Below are 19,914 nucleotides of genomic sequence, written 5' to 3'. Positions count from 1 at the left end.
ATAAATTATGGAAGCAAATAAAAGAAAACAATAATTTTATCTCACAAAAAAGGTTTTATTTCCTGTCCTGCCTCCTCTGCTGCCTGGATTTAAGTGGAAAAACCCAAAGAATTCATGTGAGTTTTACACAGCATTCATTCCATTAAAAAATTCCAACTCAGCAGTAATTGTGCAACTACTAAATTCATTGTAAGTACATTATATTTGGTAACTTAATCTGTGCTCAATTATATGCATCAACACCAAAAAAGCCCACAGAACAAATCAAAATAATTTGAGCAATAATGAAAATTAACTCATAGGCTAATTTATCTGATCGAGCTATTTGTTAAAATGACAGGAGGTTAGTTGCATGCAAAATGAAACTAAATGAACCATTACAAGTAGTAGTAAGTCTGTCTACAAAACAATGGCCTGTATATTCCGATGCCTACGGGTGTGTACGGGCTGTGTACACACCTGTAGGGACATCGGAAAGGCCGGTTTCAGGCATGCGAAGCGCATGCGCTGAAAACTGGCATTTCCAATCTGTCAAGAATGCTCTTGACAGATCGCACGCCTGCCCTAGAAAAGGGCCTATGCGGGTGGAGAGTTCCACTTTCTGCAGAACCTCCGCCCGCAGAAAACCCTTAGAAATCTTACGCCTGGTAAAAGCAGGCATAAGGCCTGCTTTTACCAGCATAAGAGTTGAAAAAAGTAAAAAAAAAAAAAAAAATTTTCACTCATTTATAATTTTAAAATACTTTTAAAAAAGGTACGTTTATTTTTAGACCCGTAAATATTTTTAATTACCTTTTTCAAAAAATAAATTTTTGTTTAAAATATTAAATTTTATGTCATTTTAACTAATTTTAAAAATGTGATAGTTTAAAAAATTTTTTTTTAGGTTTTAGTGTGTTTTGGGGTGATCTCCATTCATATATTTGACAGGTCTATCTGGAAACAACCTTCCAGTCGCAAAAACTCCCCATAACTATTACCCTTTGCTTCCTGCCATTGAGCCAACTTTGGATCCAATCTGCCACTCTCCTTTGGATCCCATAGGCTTTTACTTTTTTGATCAGCCTGCCATGTGGGACCTTGTCAAAAGCCTTGTTAAAATCCATGTAGACTACATCGACCCTCCTTGTTACCTCTTTAGAGAATTCAATCAAGTTAGTCAGACACGACCTTCCCTTAACAAAACCACGCTGACTGTCCTTGATTAATCTGTGTCTTTCTAAATGAAGGTTTATACTGTCCCTCAGAATTGATTCCAGTAATTTGCCCACCACCGAGGTTAAACTAACTGGCCTGTAATTGCTCGGTTTATTCCTTCCTCCCTTTTTAAACAATGGTATAACGTTAGCAGTTCTCCAATCCTCTGGCACCACTTCTGAATATTTTGTATCAGTCTTTACAGTAGAAGACACTAAGAATATCCCAACACTGGACAAACAGGGGGCTATAGGGGGGGAGGAGCTAAACATGATCAAAATCACTAAGGAAGTGGCACTCGGTAAAATAATGGGACTCAAGGCGGATAAATCACCTGGACCTGATGGCTTACATCCTAGGGTCTTGAGGGAAGTGGCAGTAGGGATTGTGGATGCATTGGTAATAATTTTCCAAAACTCCCTGGACTCAGCAAAGGTCCCGGCAGACTGGAAAACTGCTAATGTAACACCCTTTTTTAAAAAGGGCAGTAGACAGAAGGCTGGAAACTATAGACCGGTTAGCCTAACATCTGTGGTAGGTAAAATATTGGAGTCCATTATTAAGGAGACAGTAACAGGACATTTGGATAATCATAATTTAATAGGACAAAGTCAGCATGGTTTTATGAAGGGGAAGTCATGTTTGACAAATTTGCTGGAGTTCTTTGAGGAAGTAACATATAGGGTGGATAAAGGGGAACCAGTGGACGTAGTGTATTTAGACTTCCAAAAGGCATTTGACAAGGTGCCACACAAAAGATTATTGCTTAAGATAAAAAATCACAGGATTGGGGGTAATATTCTGGCATGGATAGAGGATTGGCTATCTAACAGAAGGCAGAGAGTTGGGATAAATGGTTCATTCTCAGACTGGCAATCAGTAACTAGTGGTGTTCCACAGGGGTCAGTGCTGGGTCCCCAACTCTTTACAATCTATATTAACGATTTGAAGGAGGGGACCGAGTGTAACATTTCAAAGTTTGCAGATGATACTAAGATGGGAGGGAAAGTAGTGAGTGAGGAGGACATAAAAAACCTGCAAGGGGACATAGACAGGCTAAGTAAGTGGGCAGAGATTTGGCAGATGGAATACAATACTGGAAAGTGTGAGGTTATGCACTTTGGCAGGAAAAATCGTAGAGCAAGTTATTATCTTAATGGCAAGAAACTGGAAAGTACTGAAGTACAAAGAGATCTGGGGGTCCTGGTGCACGAAACTCAAAAGGTTAGTATGCAGGTGCAGCAAGTGATTAAGAAGGCCAATGGAATGTTGGCTTTCATTGCTAGGGGGATAGAATATAAAAATAGGGAGGTATTGCTTCAGTTATACAAGGTATTGGTGAGACCGCACCTGGAATACTGCGTACAGTTTTGGTGTCCATACTTAAGAAAGGACATACTTGCTCTCGAGTCAGTACAAAGAAGGTTCACTCGGTTAATCCCGGGGATGAGGGGATGGACATATGAGGAGAGGTTGAGTAGATTGGGACTCTACTCATTGGAGTTCAGAAGAATGAGAGGCGATCTTATTGAAACATATAAGATTGTGAAGGGGTTGGATCGGGTGGATGCGGGGAGGACGTTCCCGATGATGGGTGAAACTAGAACTAGGGGGCATAGTCTTAGAATAAGGGGCTGCTCTTTCAAAACTGAGATGAGGAGGAACTACTTCACTCAGAGGGTGGTAGGTCCATGGAATATGCTGCCCCAAAAAGCTGTAGAAGCTACATCATTACATAAATTTAAAACAGAAATAGACAGTTTCCTAGAAGTAAAGGGAATAAAGGTTTATGGGGAGCGGGCAGGAATTTGGACATGAGTCTAGGTTCGGATCGGTCATGGCCCTGTGGGTAGCGGAGTGGGCCCAGGGGCCGTGTAGCCTGATCCTGCTCCTATTTCGTGTGTCTAATTCTGTTAGATTCAGGAGATGGTTCTGTGATAGTAGATTGGCGGTTAGGATCAGATCAGCCATGATCTTATTGAATGGCGGAGCAGGCTCGAGGGGCCGATTGGCCTACTCCTGCTTTTATTTCTTATGTTCTTATGTTCACTCCTGTAGCCAGGGAGGATTGGAAAATGATGGTCAGAGCCTCCGCAATTTCTTCCCTTGCTTCTTTTAATAGCCTCGGATATATTTCATCCGGCCCTGGCAATTTATCTACTTTCAAGGATGTTAAACCCCTTGATACTTCCTCTCTTACTATGTTTATCCTATCCAGTATTTCACTATCTTTCTCCTTAACTTCAACGCCGGCATCGTCCCCCTCTCTGTCTCGCCTGAAAACCCTGTAACCAGAAATGTTGAGCTGCCATTCCTATCCTTCTTTCAGCCATGTCTCAGTAATGGCTATAATATCATACTCCCACGTGTCTATCTGTGCCCTCAGCTCATCTCCCTTATTCCCTAGACTCCTTGCATTGAAGTATATACCTTTTAGCACTGCCAAACTGCCTTGTTGTCTATTTCCTAGCCCTTGTTTCCTCTGCCTTCCAAACTCGCTTACTAATTTTCTGCCTTCCATTTCCAGCTTTGCTTCTCTCCCTTCTGAAAATCCTCTCAGGTTTCCATCCCCCTGCCAAGCTAGTTTAAACCTTTCCCAACAGCACTAGCAACCCCCCCGCGAGGATATTGGTCCCAGATCTGTTCATGTGTAACCCGTCCGGCTTGTACAGGTTCCACCTCCCCCCAGAAACGGTCCCAATGCCTCAGGAATCTAAAGCCCTCCCTCCTGCACCATCTCGCCAGCCACGCATTCATCTGCTCTATCCTCCTATTTCTGTACTCACTAGCACATGGCACTGGGAGTAATCTGGAGATTACTACCTTTGAAGTCCTGCTTTTTAATCTCGCTCCTAGTTCCCTAAAATCTGCCTGCAGGACAGAGACAGAGAAATTGTGAAAATGTAATAGAGCCCTTATAGGAAGCGGGGTGGAAGGAAATGTAGTCCAGGTAAGCTGTGGGAGTCAGTGGGTTTATAGTGGATGTTGGTTGATATCCTATCCCCAGAAATGGAGACAGAGAAGTCGAGGAAGTGAAGGCAAAAGTCAGAGATGGACCATGTGAAGGTGAGGGATGGGTGGAAATTGGAAGCAAAGTGAATGAAATTTTCCAGTTCAGGGCGAGAGCAGGAAACGGCACCAACACAGTCATCAACGTACCAGAAAAAGAGGTGAGGAAGGGGACCCGAGTAGGACTGGAACAAAGAGTGTTCCACAGATCGCACGAAAGGCAGGCATAGCTATGACTCATGCGGATTCCCATAGCAATACCTTTTATTTGGAAGAAGTGAGTGGAGTCAAAGGAGAAGTTGTTCAACGTGAGAACAAGTTCAGCTAAGACCACTGACTCCCATAACTACCTGGACTACACTTCCTCCCACCCCGCTTCCTGTATTCTCCCAATTTCTCCGCCTCTGTCGCATCTGTTCTGACAATGCCACCTTCCATACTAGTGCTTCCGATATGTCTTCCTTTTTCTCAACCAAGGATTCCCCTCTACCATGGTTGACAGTCCTTGACCATGCTCATTCCATTTCCCGCACTTCTAGTCTCACCCTTCCCCTCCCTCCCAGAACTATGATAGGGTTCCCCTTGCCCTCACCTTTCACCCCACCAGCCTCCACATTCAACAGATCATCCTCCGCCATTTCCGCTACCTCCAGCGTGATCCCACCACCAAACACATCTTACCTTCCCCTTTCAGCATTCCGAAGCGATCGTTCCCTTCGTAACACCCTGGTCCACTCTTCAATCACCCCTAACACCCCCTCCTCTTCCCACGGCACCTTCCCATGCAAGCGCAGGAAATGCAACACTAGCCCTTTTTACTTCCTCCTATCCCACCGTACAGGGCCCCAAACACTCCTTCCAGGTGAAACAGCGATTTACTTGTACTTTTTGCAATTTAGTATACTATATTCGCTGCTCACGATGCGGTCTCCTCTACACGAGAGATCAAAAGCAGATTGGGTGACCACTTTGCAGAGCACCTCCATTCAGTTCGCAAGCGTGACCCCGAGCTTCCGTCGCCTGTCACTTTAATTCTACGCTGCACTCCCACTCTGACCTCCTCGGCCTCTTACACTGTTCCAACGAAGCTCAACGTAAGCTCAAGGAATAGCACCTCATCTTTCTATTGGGTACTTCACAACCTTCTGGACTCAACATAGAGTTCAACAATTTCAGATCATAACATCTGCCCCCATTTTTTCAGATGGCAGCTGTTGATGATTCTGCTATTCCCATTTACACCTCTTCCAGACCCATCTTTTGTTTCTTTACTTGTCCCATTACCATCTCCTTTTGCTTTGTACAATCATACCTTTTGTCATTTAATCTCTCCTGCCTTCCACCCTATCATAGACCTTCCCTTTTGTTCTTTCCTCCCCTCCCCCCTTTCCCTGCACTTGCTTAAAACCTGCAAGATCTCTAACTTTTGTCAGTTCTGAAGAAAGGTCATCAACCTGAAACATTAACTCTGTTTCTCTCTCCACAGATGCTGCCTGACCGGCTGAGTATTTCCAGCATTTTCTGTTTTTATTTCAGATTTCCAGCATCTGTAGTATTTGCTTTTGTATGTGATATTTCCAAATTATTAGGGGGAAAAATTCAGTATCGCCCCGTTTGGGGTGCGATTATCAGCCGTGTGCAAAGTTTAGCACTTGGCGCTAATTATCGCCTCTCACGGCAAACTTGGCTTTTATCGCCTCTGGAGGTGATTGGAGCGCTAAATCAGGCGCTACACACCTCTCTTAAGGCGCTAAGGCTGAGGAGTGAGGCGCTACCTCAGAGCGCGGGCGCAGCGCAGGTGCTGTCAGTTAGCCATGGAACACAAACACACTGGCGCCGGACAGTTCTTAAAGGGGAGGGTCGATCTTGCTCTCCTGCCTCACCCTGCTCATTGGAGCCTTGAATCTCGGCCTGGAGAGACCTGTACCTAAATCTTGCAGCCAAGGACTATGGAGGGCCAGGGAGCGAGCACAGCACTTCAGCGAGCGGGCCTTGGAGGCTCTGGTTGGCGCGGTGGAGCGCAGACGATCAATACTGTACCCAGAGAGTGGCAGGAGGCCTTTGCCACGCGATTACAGAAGAGTGTGGAGGGAGGTGGCACAGAGCGTCTCCTCCAGGTGCATGGTGCCCAGGACTCATATACAATGTAGAAAAAAGTTCAACGACCTCACTCAGGTCATCAGGGTGAGTGGCTTTTTTTCAATACCTCTCCATCCCTCCATCTCAACCTCACTCAATGGCCAGAGGGTCTTAAAACCCAAATGCCCAAAACTCATCCAACACCTATGGCCCTCTCATGAAACACACATGCACATTCCACACTTTGCATACAGTAAGGGTTATTCACCTATGGGAGGCATATCAGGCAAGACCATGGCTGCATACAGTAAGGGCTATTCACCTATGGGAGGCACATCAGGCAAGACCATGGCTGCATACAGTAAGGGCTATTCACCTATGGGAGGCACATAAGGCAAGACCATGGCTGCATACAGTAAGGGCTATTCATCTATGGGAGGCACATCAGGCAAGACCATGGCTGTATATTACTCAGACGCCATCCTTTTTGTTGCAGGCCAAGCTATCTCATAATAGGAGACAGCAGCAACGGACGGGTGGAGGGCGGCCTCAGCTGCAAGCCCTCAGCGATCTTGAGGAGCACGACCACAGGATTGTGGCAAGCCGGATGGTCGGTCCCGTCACCACTGGAGAGGCCGACCCCGTTCTGGACAGCAATGGTAAGGTCATCACCTTTTTGCCCTCTCTCCTTCCACTTGTCCCTCACAACACCAGCCTTTGACGCTTTCAATCCAACTTACTAAATCGCTGCACTCATTCCTCCCTTACTGCCACCCTGTCCTCATGCTAAAGCCACTCTTGTACCTCCCTGTTTTCAGATGGTGATTCACCAGCTGAGAAGACGGGCCCTCAAGCTGTCAATGTGAGTGAAGCTGCAGGCGAGGAGGAAGCTGAAGCCAGAGCATCAGCGCCACCCTCTCCCGAGGAAGCCCATGCCCACACTGGGAACACGCCTTCCCTGGAGGGGAGCAGGGGGGAAGGGTCTGATGAGGGTGAAGCTCCAGGATCCAGCGGGCTGCAGCAATGCGATGGGGGTAGGGAAGCTCGGGGGCCTTCTCCCTGGAGGGAGAGTATGCCAGCGAGTCCTACTGCACTGGACGCAGAGGAGGAGCGGCTCATCGCTTAAATGAACACTCAGGCGGTGGACATGCACACTGAGCTCATGGGTGCAGTGGGAAGGGTGCCCGAATGCATTGAATCACTGGCAAGGAGTGTGGAGCACTTCGCTGTAGCACAGGCGGATACCGCGCAAATGTTTAGTGCTGCAATTCAGTCACTGGCTGCCATGACCCCATCTCTGACTGCTCTCATGCAAACTCAGATTGAGGCCACGCGAGCACTGACTGCTGCCATCCTTGCTGGTTTGGACACGTTTCCCCAGGGCTCTCACCGCGCCACAGCAAGCCAGCAATCTGTGCTCCAGCAGATTGCTCCGGATGCTGAAGTGCTGCCCCATGGGAGTGCCAGTGTGTCGGTCGAGCAGGGAGTTGCTGTCCTCTCTCAAGATGACAGCATTCCTGCTGCCACCACTGTCACTTCTCCACTGCACTTGCCACCGCCTGTAGGACAGACTGCTGCCGCCCATGCAGAGTTGCTGCAGTCTGCAGCCGGGCCCTCCAGGCCCAGAGCTGGTCGAGGCCGTCCTTCAAGGGCATCTGCAGTCTCAGGTTGTGACAATCAGCAGCCTTCCACCAGCCTTGCTGCAGCCACTGGGGCCCCATTATGGAGGAGCAGTAGGGTGGGAAGGGGGGAAGTGTGCAAGGGAAGGAGATCACCCTCGAAGGGCAAAAAGTAGGAGGTGTGACAAAATGTTGTTCATTTTTTTATTAAAGGCCGAGGTTCGTGGTCAAACTTTTGTTTAGTGTTTTGGACATTATCTCCATGTTATGAGAACCAGTTATGTTAATGACTTTTTTTTTGTTTCTTTCTATTAGTTCGTCATGCAGAAATGACACACACAGAGTTTGTAAAATAAATACATTTTTTATTCAAAATGTACATGTTTGTTCTTGCAATCATTGTTGCCTTGGCCGGCTTAGGGGTTGCGGGTTGGTTTCATTCATGTTGTTCTCATTGGCAGAAGCCATTTCCTCAGCAGGGGCCTAGAAGCGGCTTGCTATCAGCCGTTGACGGACGGCCCTTCCAGTTTCTACATTGTGGGCCTCCCTCCTGCCTTGGTGCTGCTGATGATCATCCTCCTCCTCCTCCTGGTGGCATTGACTGGGTCCTAAGGATTGCCAGGTTATGCAGCATGCAGCACACAACAACGAAGTGGGAGACTCGCTCAGGCGAGTACTGCAGGGCTCCTCCAGAATGGTCCAGACAGCGGAACCGTTGCTTGAGCACGCTGATTGTGTGTGATGTCATCAGCCAGGTGCACAGAGGATATCCCTTGTCCCCGAGAAGCCAACCACCTGGGTGATGCGGTGCCTGGAAAAGTTCTGCTACAGTAGTCTGGCGCAGGATGTATGCATCGTGGCTGCTGCCAGGATAGCAGGCATTCACAGCGAGTATCAGCTGTCTGTGGTCACAGACCAACTGCATGTTTAAGGAATGGAACCCCTTTCGGTTGCGGAAATCCTCTGCATACTCATGCGGAGCACGCAAAGACACATGCGTGCAGTCAATGGCGCCCTGCACCATGGGGAAGCCCACTATCATCGCAAAGCCCATTGCGTGTTCTTGCTGCTTGTCCGGGGTCATGGGGAAAGAGATGTACTCTCGTCTCCTTTTATAGAGGGCATTTGTGACCTGACGGATGCAGAAATGGACCGCGAACTGGGAGATATTGGTGATGTCCCCAGTAGCTGATTGAAATGAGCCGGTGGTATAAAAGTTGAGAGCCACTGTTATCTTCACTGCCACCGACAGAGACGTCCTGCTCCTCAGTTGAGGCTGCAGATCTGGCTGCAGCAGGTGGCAGAGCTCAGTGACCACCTCCTTGCTGAAGCGCAGCCTTCGCAAACACTGCTCCTCAGTCATATTAATGTAGGAGAATTGTTGACGAAATACCCTGGGGGGGGGGTAAGGTCTCCTGTACAGAGGCCTATTGGCCCTCCTCCGTCTGGCCATGATTGCCACTCGCTCTCTGCATCTCTGTGGCCTCCGAATCTGCTGGCGCAGGACGACGCCCCCAATTAGTGCACCTCCCATAGTCTCTTGGCAATCAAAGTAATGAAGGTCAAAAACCAAAGTACCTGCAAAGTTATGGTCAGAAGCCAAAACTACTTCACACAGCATTGACTCAATGCAGAAGTCTCTCTTTCTCTCTCTCTCAGAACGAGTGGTGCAAAAATGTCTACCACACAAAAAGCCAGGAAGAGGCCTCCTTTAAATAGCGCCCCCCAGCCCCACAGCAACTGGGAAGCGTTCCAGTCTACCTGTCGTTGGTTGTGCCAGGCGGAAAGGAGGGGGGCGCCACTCAATTTCCGTTCCGGGGCACCAGAAGAGCGTTGCACGCTCAAATGACGTCAAGATCTGCGTGTGCAGGAGATCAGGCGGTATTGTTTAGCGCCACCGCAAAATGTCTGGTCAATTTCGCGAGAGGTGCAGATATCGCCGCGCCCGGGCGCTAGTTGCTTTGCGCCCCATTAGCGCCCTCTTAAGGCGCTAACGGGAGGCGCAAACCAACTGAATTTTTCCCCCTTCTAATTTGCGCCAGCAAACTCCAAGCTGGGCAGGTGACTTCCCCTGGAAATTACAGCAGAAAATGGAGCAAGCACCAAGTGGGCGGAATTCTGTAAAAACTGAAGTCAGGATGAATCAAGAAATAGCGGTTAGGTGATTTCAAACTTGGGGTTTAAAGGCCCATTTCTTGTGGAAGAATGGGAAGATGAACATTGAAGATGATGTTGTTTTACCATGTCTGAATTACCATTACACATGAATGCCTTGCATAACAAAGACATTTTCATTTTCATCAATCCTGGCTACTCCATTTTGATGTCAAATTCGGTAGTCTAGGTCAGAAAATCTAGGTTATTGACTTTCCCTCGCACAATAAAGCAAGGTATGCATCCTATTTATAGGAAATCAATTAACAGAACTTTTAACAAAGTAATATCAACACCCCTCAAGTCAATGATCAGCCTCTTGCAACCTTTTTTAACGATTCATCTCAATTGCTGTTCAGTTTTTCTCATCTTTATAGCATTTTCTTTTATCTTTTCATGTTCTCCAGTGGCTGGAAGGGAAGGAGACTTGGCAGAACTTCAGATAATAATGTCACTCTTTTTCTGAGTTGAGAGTAGATGTAATTTTCAGTGCTAATTAGACTGAATGGGGAGAAATTGGGCTCTGTAGCGTAGTTTTTGTTTAGGTGCTACGCAGCCTCGCAATGGTCGAAAATGGCATCAGAGATGCGTGTGATGGGAAGTGTGCCGGACGCCATCTTGGTAAAGGGCTTTACATGTACATCCCTAACGACCACCGGCAGCATGCAAAGCAGGCAGATTATGACATCAATCAGTGTGTAACGCTGATTTGACGCCAGTGGTGCCATTTTCGAACGTCATGCTCCAAGCCTACACTGTCTTAACCACACACAGCTGAACACAATGTTAAACGGCATGAAGGACCCCCACCAACTCTACTTAAAGGGATCATGAACTACTTACAGGTTAGTGGCTGGATTATTTCTTATGGCTGCTGGTGCAATTGTACGCGTTTTTTGAGTTTTCCTATACTTGCCTAAAGTTTCAATAGTGTGCTAGCTGGTGCTGAAGTACTTTTTGTTGATTTAGAAGCTTGTGCTGAAACAAGTTGCTTCGAGACATGGCTGGCCTGGTAGTCCTTTCTCTTGGAATTGAGCGTGACTGAGAGAATGAAGAGAGGCCACACAGAGCAGGACAAGCTGCTATAAGAGGGAGGAGGAGGAGGGGGAGAAGGGAGCAATTTAGGGAGCAATTCTGAACTCGGCCATTTTCATGAACCAAAAGGGATTCCACTCCTTCAATGTGCAACTGATGTGCGACCACAGGCAGTGTATCATGCTGGTGAATGCCCATTCTCCTGGCAGTAGTCACGATTCCTTCATTCTGCGGCTGTCCTCTGTGCCAGCTGTATTTGACCCACCACGGCAAGTCAAAGGCTGGCTACTGGGTGACAAGGGTTATCCACTCATGACATGGTTCATGACTCCGGATCGGAACCCACGCGCACGTGCACAGCAGGCATACAATTAGGGCCATGCTGCCACAAGGAACATTATAGAGCAGACCATCGGTGTCCTCAAGCAACACTTCTGCTGCCTAGACCGCTCTGGAGGAGCCCTGCAGTACTCAGCTGAGCGTGTATCAAGATTTATGGTAGTATGTTGCATGCTGCACAACCTGGCCATTATGAGGGAACAGCCCTTGCCATCACCTATCAGGCGAGAAGCTGAGCAGCAAGAGCATGAGGAAGAGGAGGAAGTGGAGGAACAGGAAGAGGAAGGGAGACTACAATGTAGACAGCCCCTTTCAGCCCGGGCTCTATGTGAGGAATTAATTAATGAGTGATACCAGTAACCTCAACCACACCTCCCCATTCACCACCAGTCCCACATTCCTTACCTTTCCTCTATCATTGACCATCACATTGTCCTCTTTTCGACAACACAAAAATAAAAACCACCAAAAAATGCACACTCCAATCCAAATTTATAAATTCAATCATGACACAATACATACAAAAATATACTAATCACCTTTGTGCATTCCATTACTGCCTGTCTTCTGGGTGCCTTTGCCTCTCTTAGTGCTCCTATGAGGTGCTTTTCCAGTGGCTGCAGCACGGGTGGTGAAAAGCTGCTGACATCCAATTGAGGAGACTGCAGATGGCCTTAGAGGGCGACCTTGAGTAGCTCTGGGCCTAGAAGGTCCAGCTTCAGACTGCACTATTTCAGCCTGGGCTGCAGCGGTCTGGGCTAGCTGGCTGACAGACAACAGCAAGGGCACTAGCGGAGCGGCAGGGATGGGAGCACAAATGCTGTTATCATGAGATAGCCTCTGCCACTCTCCTGGGGCGGCGCCTCAGCAATCCTACTGATCTGTTGGAGAACAGATTGATAGACTGCTGTGAGGGCCTGGAAGCTCCTTTGAACAGGTATCCAAACCCATGAGGGCAGCAGTCTCAGCTTCCACTGCAGCTCTCAAACCTTTGATGGAAGCTGTGGCATCAGCCATCAGACATTCCACAGGTGTGCTAATGGAGGTGACCACCTGTTCCATGTTGGAAAGGATGGAGTACAAGGTTTGAGCAAAGCCCAGTGCTAAGTTGTTGCTGGACTCGTTCATGCTCCTTGACATTGAGCGCTGGCTTTCTGGCAGGCTTTCCAGTGCACCATTGATTTGGTTATGTACACCCATCAGCCTTCTTCTGTAGCCTGGCCCATCAAGTCCTCATCTGAGTCTATGCAGCAAAACTAGAGTGCGACCTTGCCCTCCAGCGAGCTGGCACCTGTGCTATACTTTTCCCCTGCCATGATTCCTGCGCACTGGTGCCCGGTGTCTCACCAAGTGCAGATGCCTCCTCCATCCTAGCCTCTAAAATGCACGCAGTGTCAGTATCTGAGCTGGTGGCTGCAACTGTAAGATTGAGTGACGGTGTCTCTTCATCTTCACTGTCTTCTTCCTCTTCCTCCACTGACTGGGAAGGCTCGAGTTCTTGGGTATCTGAAATGAAAAAGGGACAAGGGTTGGGTTGTGGTGCTTACACCACCTGCAGCTTCCAAGTCAGAAGAGATTGAAGGATGAGGGAGAAGTGGGATGAGAGAAGGATTTGGTATGCAGATACCCTGATCATCGATTGCTGCAGCCCCGCCAGTGGCCATGGCCTCAGTGATGCCCCTTCCTATGATGGCCAGCACTGTCTCTTCCATGGGGGTTAAAACATGCAGGTGCCCTTTTCCTCCTCCAGTTCTTTGCTGCTGTTATGCGCAATCTTCTCTTGCAAGAAAGAGAAAAGTATGTCAGTGAGTGTCCTGTAATATGTTTGGGTGATGTGGCTGTCATGGTTGAATAGCTGCCATTGTGTGCGAGCTGTGGGTGGGAGGCTTACAGCAGTGTGAAGTGTGTGAGGGTGAGGTAAGGCATATAAAGGTTGAGCACTGATTGATAGAGACTATTAATAGATGGGTGATGGGGTGTGTAGTGATTTGAGCAGTGGGTGAGGCTAGTGGTGAACTGGTAGGATATGCCATTTGAAAATGAACTCACCTTCACAATTCATGTGAGATTGTTAAAACTTCTTCCTGTACTGCATCCATGTTCTTGGAGCAACACTCTTGGCATTGACCTCTGCCACTTTTTCTTCCCACTGCCTCCTGAGCATCTGTCTGGAGTGCCTCCTGCCCCAGAGCCCCCGGATACAGGATGTCTCTCTTTCTTTCCACCTCTTCCACCAAGACCTCCAGTGCAGTGTCTGAAAACCTTGGTGCTCACTCTCTCATATGTTCAACCATTGCTCATAGAATCACAGCACAGATTCTGTTTTCAAATGACTCCTAGCACTTCTTACAGCCACAGTGCGCCTCCCCTTTAAGAAATGCAGGTTGCCTTTCAGTAGCACTAGCCACTCGTGATATCGGGCCCCCTGCTGATGCGTGCAGCCAATGAACAGCGTGGATACCGGTGGCTGCACGCAGCATCAGGTAAAGCAGCAGCCAGCACGAACTTTCCGTGCTGCTTGCAATGCAATGAACAGGTGCAAGTTAATCGCAAACCACGATTCACATGCCCATTTTTGGAGGTTAGCCAAATTCTCCTCCATGGTCTGCTTCAAGGCAAGTTAGGATGATCCGTGGGATAGCTACAAAGTGCTGAAGCGTCTGAATACTGGCTGGTAAATTTTGTTACATTCATATCAGACATGAACAATTTTCGTTTGGGACCACGGTAGCTTGTTTCAAAACTAGCTTCCTTTTATGAGGACTGGAATGAAGGGAATGGATAAGTGCCGGTACTGCCGATCTCAATTAGAGTGACCCACTTTCCTTGCATGCTACAAAATCTGTGCGGCAGTATATAACACAATTTCCTTCACTGGTACACTTGTACAGGGCTTCGCATAAATGAATCCAGATTGGGACAGTCTGTCAGCCTAGTTCTCAAAATGATCTTAGAACAAGGTCACCAGCCTGAAGGAGTCTTCAGCTGAGAGCTATTATTTCATGAATAATGCACATTAATTAACCAATGTATTTCCATAAAGACAAGAGATTCATTCCCAGGGCACTATTACATGTCTCCTAGTGGCTAGCTGAGTCTGGAATTCATGGAGACTTGGGAACAGTCCAAATGCTAACCTGCTCAGCTGTAGGTGGGTAGACGATCTGTTCCCTGGGGTCTATCAATGCTTTAAAAAAATACATATCAGAAACCATTGTGGGTAACACAGCTGTTTAAAATGCTGGTACGATAGCAAAATACTGCAGATGCTGGAAATCCAAAATAACAACAGAAAATGCTGGAAAAACTCAGCAGGCCAGGCAACATCCGTGGAGAGAAATTAGAGTGACGTTTCGGGTCTAACCCTTTTTCAAACTGGAAAGGAAATAAAATAGATCGAAGGTTTAAAATGCTGCCCCTTTCGATATGGGGAGCAGGGTTAAGGCTAGACATAACATTTTGCAGCAGCATCATATTTTGGTGCCATAAAGAACAAAAAAGTGAAAATATTGGTGCTGTTACTGTAAAAGAAGGCAGTTAAGAAGCTTGCAAAAAAACCTGATTTAAATGAGAAAAAAAAGGAATGACCAATTACAGTATTTTTAAAAAATGCAAGTGATGACTGCAACTTTTCTAACCTGATAGCTGTTCAGTGAAATACTCCTTTAAATCCTTCCATACTTTTCACTGTTTCTGTCATGGTGTATCCAGATTCAACGTTTGAAAGAGTTTGGTTATATTGCGCATGTTGGTGTATGCTCCTAAATCAAGTCACTGATCTCACATAGTGAGTGCTGCTAGAGAATGATACCAGTGTGAACAGACGGAGATAATTTTGTGAAAATGACAGAGAAAACGTTTCAAATATTTACTGTGCCAAGTTTAATTTACACGGTTCCTGGGGGAACCATGTAGTACAATTAGTTAGACACTAGACTTCCACCTGTGTGACCTTCCATTAAATGGACAGAAAATTAGGTCAACTCCGTAATGGATGACTGATCCTTCCAGCCCGATTTTCCTTGCTGTCCAGGCAGTAAAGTCAAAAGTATACCCCTATGTATTAGAAGATTAATATTAAAGTTAAAAATGCAGCAATAAACACTTTTTATTGCAGATACTGCCACCTCATACCTGAGCCAAAATGCCAGGGATCTGTGGCAGCTGGCATTGGTGGAATGGTTAAAGGGGACGCTCCGCAATTGGATTCAACAAATTCTCCTTGGACACTGACTGGAGAAGAGGCGCTGGGCTTCAGTGCAGCCTTGAGTGGTGCAATCTCGTTAAACTGTACTCGTGACAGGCAGCCGACAAACCCTGGAGTATTATACTTCTGTACCTCCTGGTCAATGTTTCCAATTTCTGCAACAAAACAACAAAAAACTTAAGATAAGCATGAAGTATCAGATTCGACCTGAAAGTGGACACTGTACTGTTGTAGATTACGATATCTATTAGTGAGCTGCCTAAAAGGTAAGAGTTTTCAAAATGAGTATTCATACTCTAATAGGTATTCATTCAGTGGGGGGTGGGGGGGGGGGGTGAAAGGAGAAGTTGCAATCTGAATACAAATGCAATGATTATAATATCCTATTGCCATGGTTACAGTAATGGCCCAGTCATACAGGCCAGTTAAGAAATCAAGGCCTAGATTTCCCCTCAAGTTGCACCAGCACCCAGGCATGGCTAAATTGGACAGAGGCGGAAAACTCTTTGGGAGCCGCTTGCCTCTGCCATTTCTGGGATTTTTTTCTGCCGTGACTGGATGTGCCATGCATCCGCCCATATATTGACAGGTGTATGTTAATGATATGTAAATGATGGAAATATTTCATCCAATGTATTTTCTGTCATTTGCACTGTTGGAACACTGGGTGCCAGGGTCCCACGTTTGTCCCTGGTGTATAGCACCATTATGGTATAGCACCATTATGGCAGCAGAGGGCTGATATTTACATTTTTTAAGACCGAGAAGCCTAGGACAACCAATTACACAACCCAAGTTTAAAAAGAAAACAGGCTGTTGATGCAAAATCAGCATGAGAAAAAGCTAAAGGTTTTTTTAGAAATAGTGCTTCACAAGATTTGCTCCCTTTTATAATGACCCAGTGGTCACCAGCAATGCTACGCTTTGCAGGCAGCCACAACCAATCTCTCTGCTCCCTCCAGGGAGACTCATTGCCGGAGGCCAAGAAGTCCGGCTAAAAAACATTCTAATGGCCTGAACCAAGAGATGAACCAGGGTCAGGGGGTTGTGGTGGCTGGAAGTCCTGTCCTGCTGAAGGTGTGCTGGGATTCCTGAACTGGTAAGACAGGATAGAATTATCATAATAAATCAGAAATTCAACTTATTTTTGGTTAAGTTTTGTGGTTCATAATTTTGTTTCTTTTATTCAAGCATATATACAAAACATTGAGGACACCATAATGAGTGGAGAGAAACATAAAAATATCTAGCCTTATTTCATGGATCTGATATTGTCATAATTCAGAAATATTGAATTTGTAATGCAGTCACGTATGTCTCCTACTGAAGTTTAAAATTAGAATTGCACAGACCTACAGATAATCTTCAACACACTTTATGAACCATAACATTGCCATTATGTTTTGGCAAAAGGACTCTTAATTAAATGCAACATATTAAGCTAGTTGGTCTCAGACTCACTTTTAAAAAAACAGTAGAAGCAGATACAAATTCTCCAATAGGTATTTTTATGTAAATACATGCTACAAATTTCAACTTACTTTTTCTGTGATGGAATATTGTATCTAGTGGCAAGGCCAAATGTAGTTCATTACTTACTCGGGTTAGAGTGATGGCCTTTAAAGATCTGTCATGAACTAATAGCCCATAATGAGGGAATGTGACAAGCAAATGCTCGTCATTGCACTAGCAGATAACCTCTGTCACAAACATCTTGCTTGTACAAGGCATTAGAGTAAAGTGCAAACTACTCTATTTTATAGAAAAAAAGCTCTAAAGGAATGATCATTATCACAATTTCCATTTATACAGGCAATACAAGTCTTGCATTAAATGACAACAGGTCATTAGTCCAAGTTCACGCTTTCTATTTCTGGAGTGCTGCCTACTGCCTGTGATTTGAAGGGAACATGCTGACCTCACTTGTTTACAAACAACTAAGGAAGAATAGGGAGGTCACTTATCACAGAATCACAGAAACCCCACAGTGCAGATAGAGGCCATTTCGGCCCATCGAGCCTGCACCGACACATATCCCACCCGATCCCCGTAACCCCTACACCAACACATATCCCACCCTATCCCCGTAACCCCACGTATTTAATCCCCCTAACACTAAGGGTCAATTTATCATAGCCAATCAGCCTATCACTTGGAGGGTGCGAGTCTAGGTGGGGTAGAGGAACAAAGGGATCTAGGAGTGCAAATACACTCAATTCAATTCAATTCAAATCGCTTTATTGGCATGATAAGGTACATCTTATGTTGCCAAAGCATCAAAAAACATTTATGGTTGAACACATAAACACAGATCTATCCATACAGTGTATAAACAGATATATCCCTGAGTGTATAAATATACATTCGTATAATTTGTATATACTCTTTTCTTAGGTTTAATGGTTGTCCCTCTGTTTATGGCAAGCTGTAACATAGTGTGCCGCTAAGGTTACACAATTTCTCTGTTCCCCTAGTAGGTATGGGAGTTTTTGGTCGTCATTCAAATTTCTGAATTCAGGGCATATTTTTGTGAATTTTGGGTAGAAATTCTCCCTGATGCCCTGATATTTTCCACAAGCTGTGAGGAAGTGCATCTCTGTCTCCACCACTCCCTGACTGCAGTGAGAGCATATCCTGTCCTCTCTTGGTAGCCAGGTCTGTCTGTGTCTGCCTTTTTCGATGGCCAGGCTATGTTCACTAAGTCTGTACCTTGTCAAGGTTTTTCTCAGTTTGCTATCCTTTACCATGGTCAGGTATTCAGCCATGTTGTATTGTCTGTTTAGGGCCAAGTAGCAAATGAGTTTGTTTTGGGTTTTTGTTGTTTCTGCCCAATACGACAGATATTTTTCCTTTTGCTTAGTGACAATTGTGTTGGGTCGAATTCTCTGTGCTACGATGTCACTGTCCTGGGGCTGGTTATTGTTAGTAGTGTTAGTAGTTACTCACTGAGTCCCAGGACTAGTTGACTGAGGGTATTCTTCTTTATGGTCCTCTCTTGGCATTTCAGGGCTTCGTAATGATAGCAGTGGGGGTTGCTCATTTTTAGGTGTTTCCAAAATTTGGTGGCTCTTTTTTGGATAGTAATTATTAATGGATATTGGCCTAGTTCTGCCCTGCATGCATTGTTTACGGTTTTCCTTTGAGTCCGGAGGATACTTTTACAGAATTCATACAAATCACAAAAGTTGCGATGCAGGTTAGCAAGGCCATAAAAAAAGCAAACCAAGCACTAGGGTTTATTTCTAGAGGGATAGAATTGAAAAGTAGTGAAGTTATGCTAAACCTGTATCGAACCTTGGTTAGACCACACTTGGAGCATGTGTAGAGTTCTGGTCACCATATTATAAAAAGGATATAGAGGCACTGGAGCGGGTGCAGAGAAGATTTACAAGGATAATACCAGAAATGTGAGGGTATACATATCAGGAAAGGATGAACAGGCTGGGTCTCTTTTCGCTTGAAAAAAGGCTGCGGGGTGACCTAATAGAGGTCTTTAAAATTATGAAAGGTTTTGATAGAGTGGATACAGAGAGAATGCTTCCACTTGTGGGGAAGAGCATAACTAGAGGCCATCAATATAAGATAGTGACCAAGAAATCCAATAGGGAATTCAGAAGAAACTTCTTTATCCAGAGAGTGGTGAGAATGTGGAACTCACTACCACAGGGAGTGGTTGAAGTGAATAGTATTGATGCATTTAAGGGGAGGCTGGACAAACATATGAGAGAGAAGGGAATAGAGGGTTACGCTGATAGATTTAGATGAGGAAAGACGGGAGGAGGCTCGAGTGGAGCATAAATGCCGGCATGGACTGGTTGAGCCGAATGGCCTGTTTCTGTGCCATATATCCTATGCATGTAATCCTATGTAACTTGTGTCCCCATTGAAAATGAACAGCTGAGGATCAATTTTCTTTCACTGGTGTAAATCAGTACTGAATGTTTAAGAACTGGAGCAAATCTCACCAGAATTCTGTTGTAATAGAGTCTGAAAATGCAGTGAGTGGGGCTCAGGAACAGGATGGTTGAGGAACAGTTAGTCAGGAAAGGTTGCAGGGTAAAGGAGATGAGGATATGGGCAAGGGGAATTTTTGGTGTGAAAGGAGAGGAGGGTGAGGTGACAATGGAGTTCAGATCCAATAATTAAACAGTATCTACTTAAAATAGATGGTGTTGCAGAGCAAAGGCACTGACATACTTTTTTTCTTTAAGAGTTTTGGTTTCCATATCAAAACTACAACAGAGAGTGACATAGAAAAAAATCTGATGGCCTGTT

At 45.8% G+C, this 19,914-nt stretch overlaps 1 protein-coding gene across 1 annotated transcript in view; it reads right to left on the bottom strand.

Moving 5' to 3' along the window:
• The window catches only part of LOC147117257 (contactin-associated protein-like 2), a 1,950,749-nt gene that overhangs the window by 13,451 nt on the left and 1,917,384 nt on the right, over window positions 1–19,914 (bottom strand). The window contains exon 21 of the mRNA XM_085988072.1: window positions 15,567–15,794. Within this exon, the coding sequence (XP_085844198.1) occupies window positions 15,567–15,794 (228 nt within the window). The remainder of the gene's footprint in view (window positions 1–15,566; window positions 15,795–19,914) is intronic.

This window comes from Somniosus microcephalus, chromosome 5 (genome assembly GCF_052327205.1).
Source record: "Somniosus microcephalus isolate GS21.2 chromosome 5, FLI_Smic_1.0, whole genome shotgun sequence".
Taxonomy (NCBI): Eukaryota; Metazoa; Chordata; class Chondrichthyes; order Squaliformes; family Somniosidae; genus Somniosus; species Somniosus microcephalus.
The sequence above is the reverse complement of the archived record's forward strand: the minus strand, read 5'-3'. Positions and strand labels throughout refer to the sequence as shown.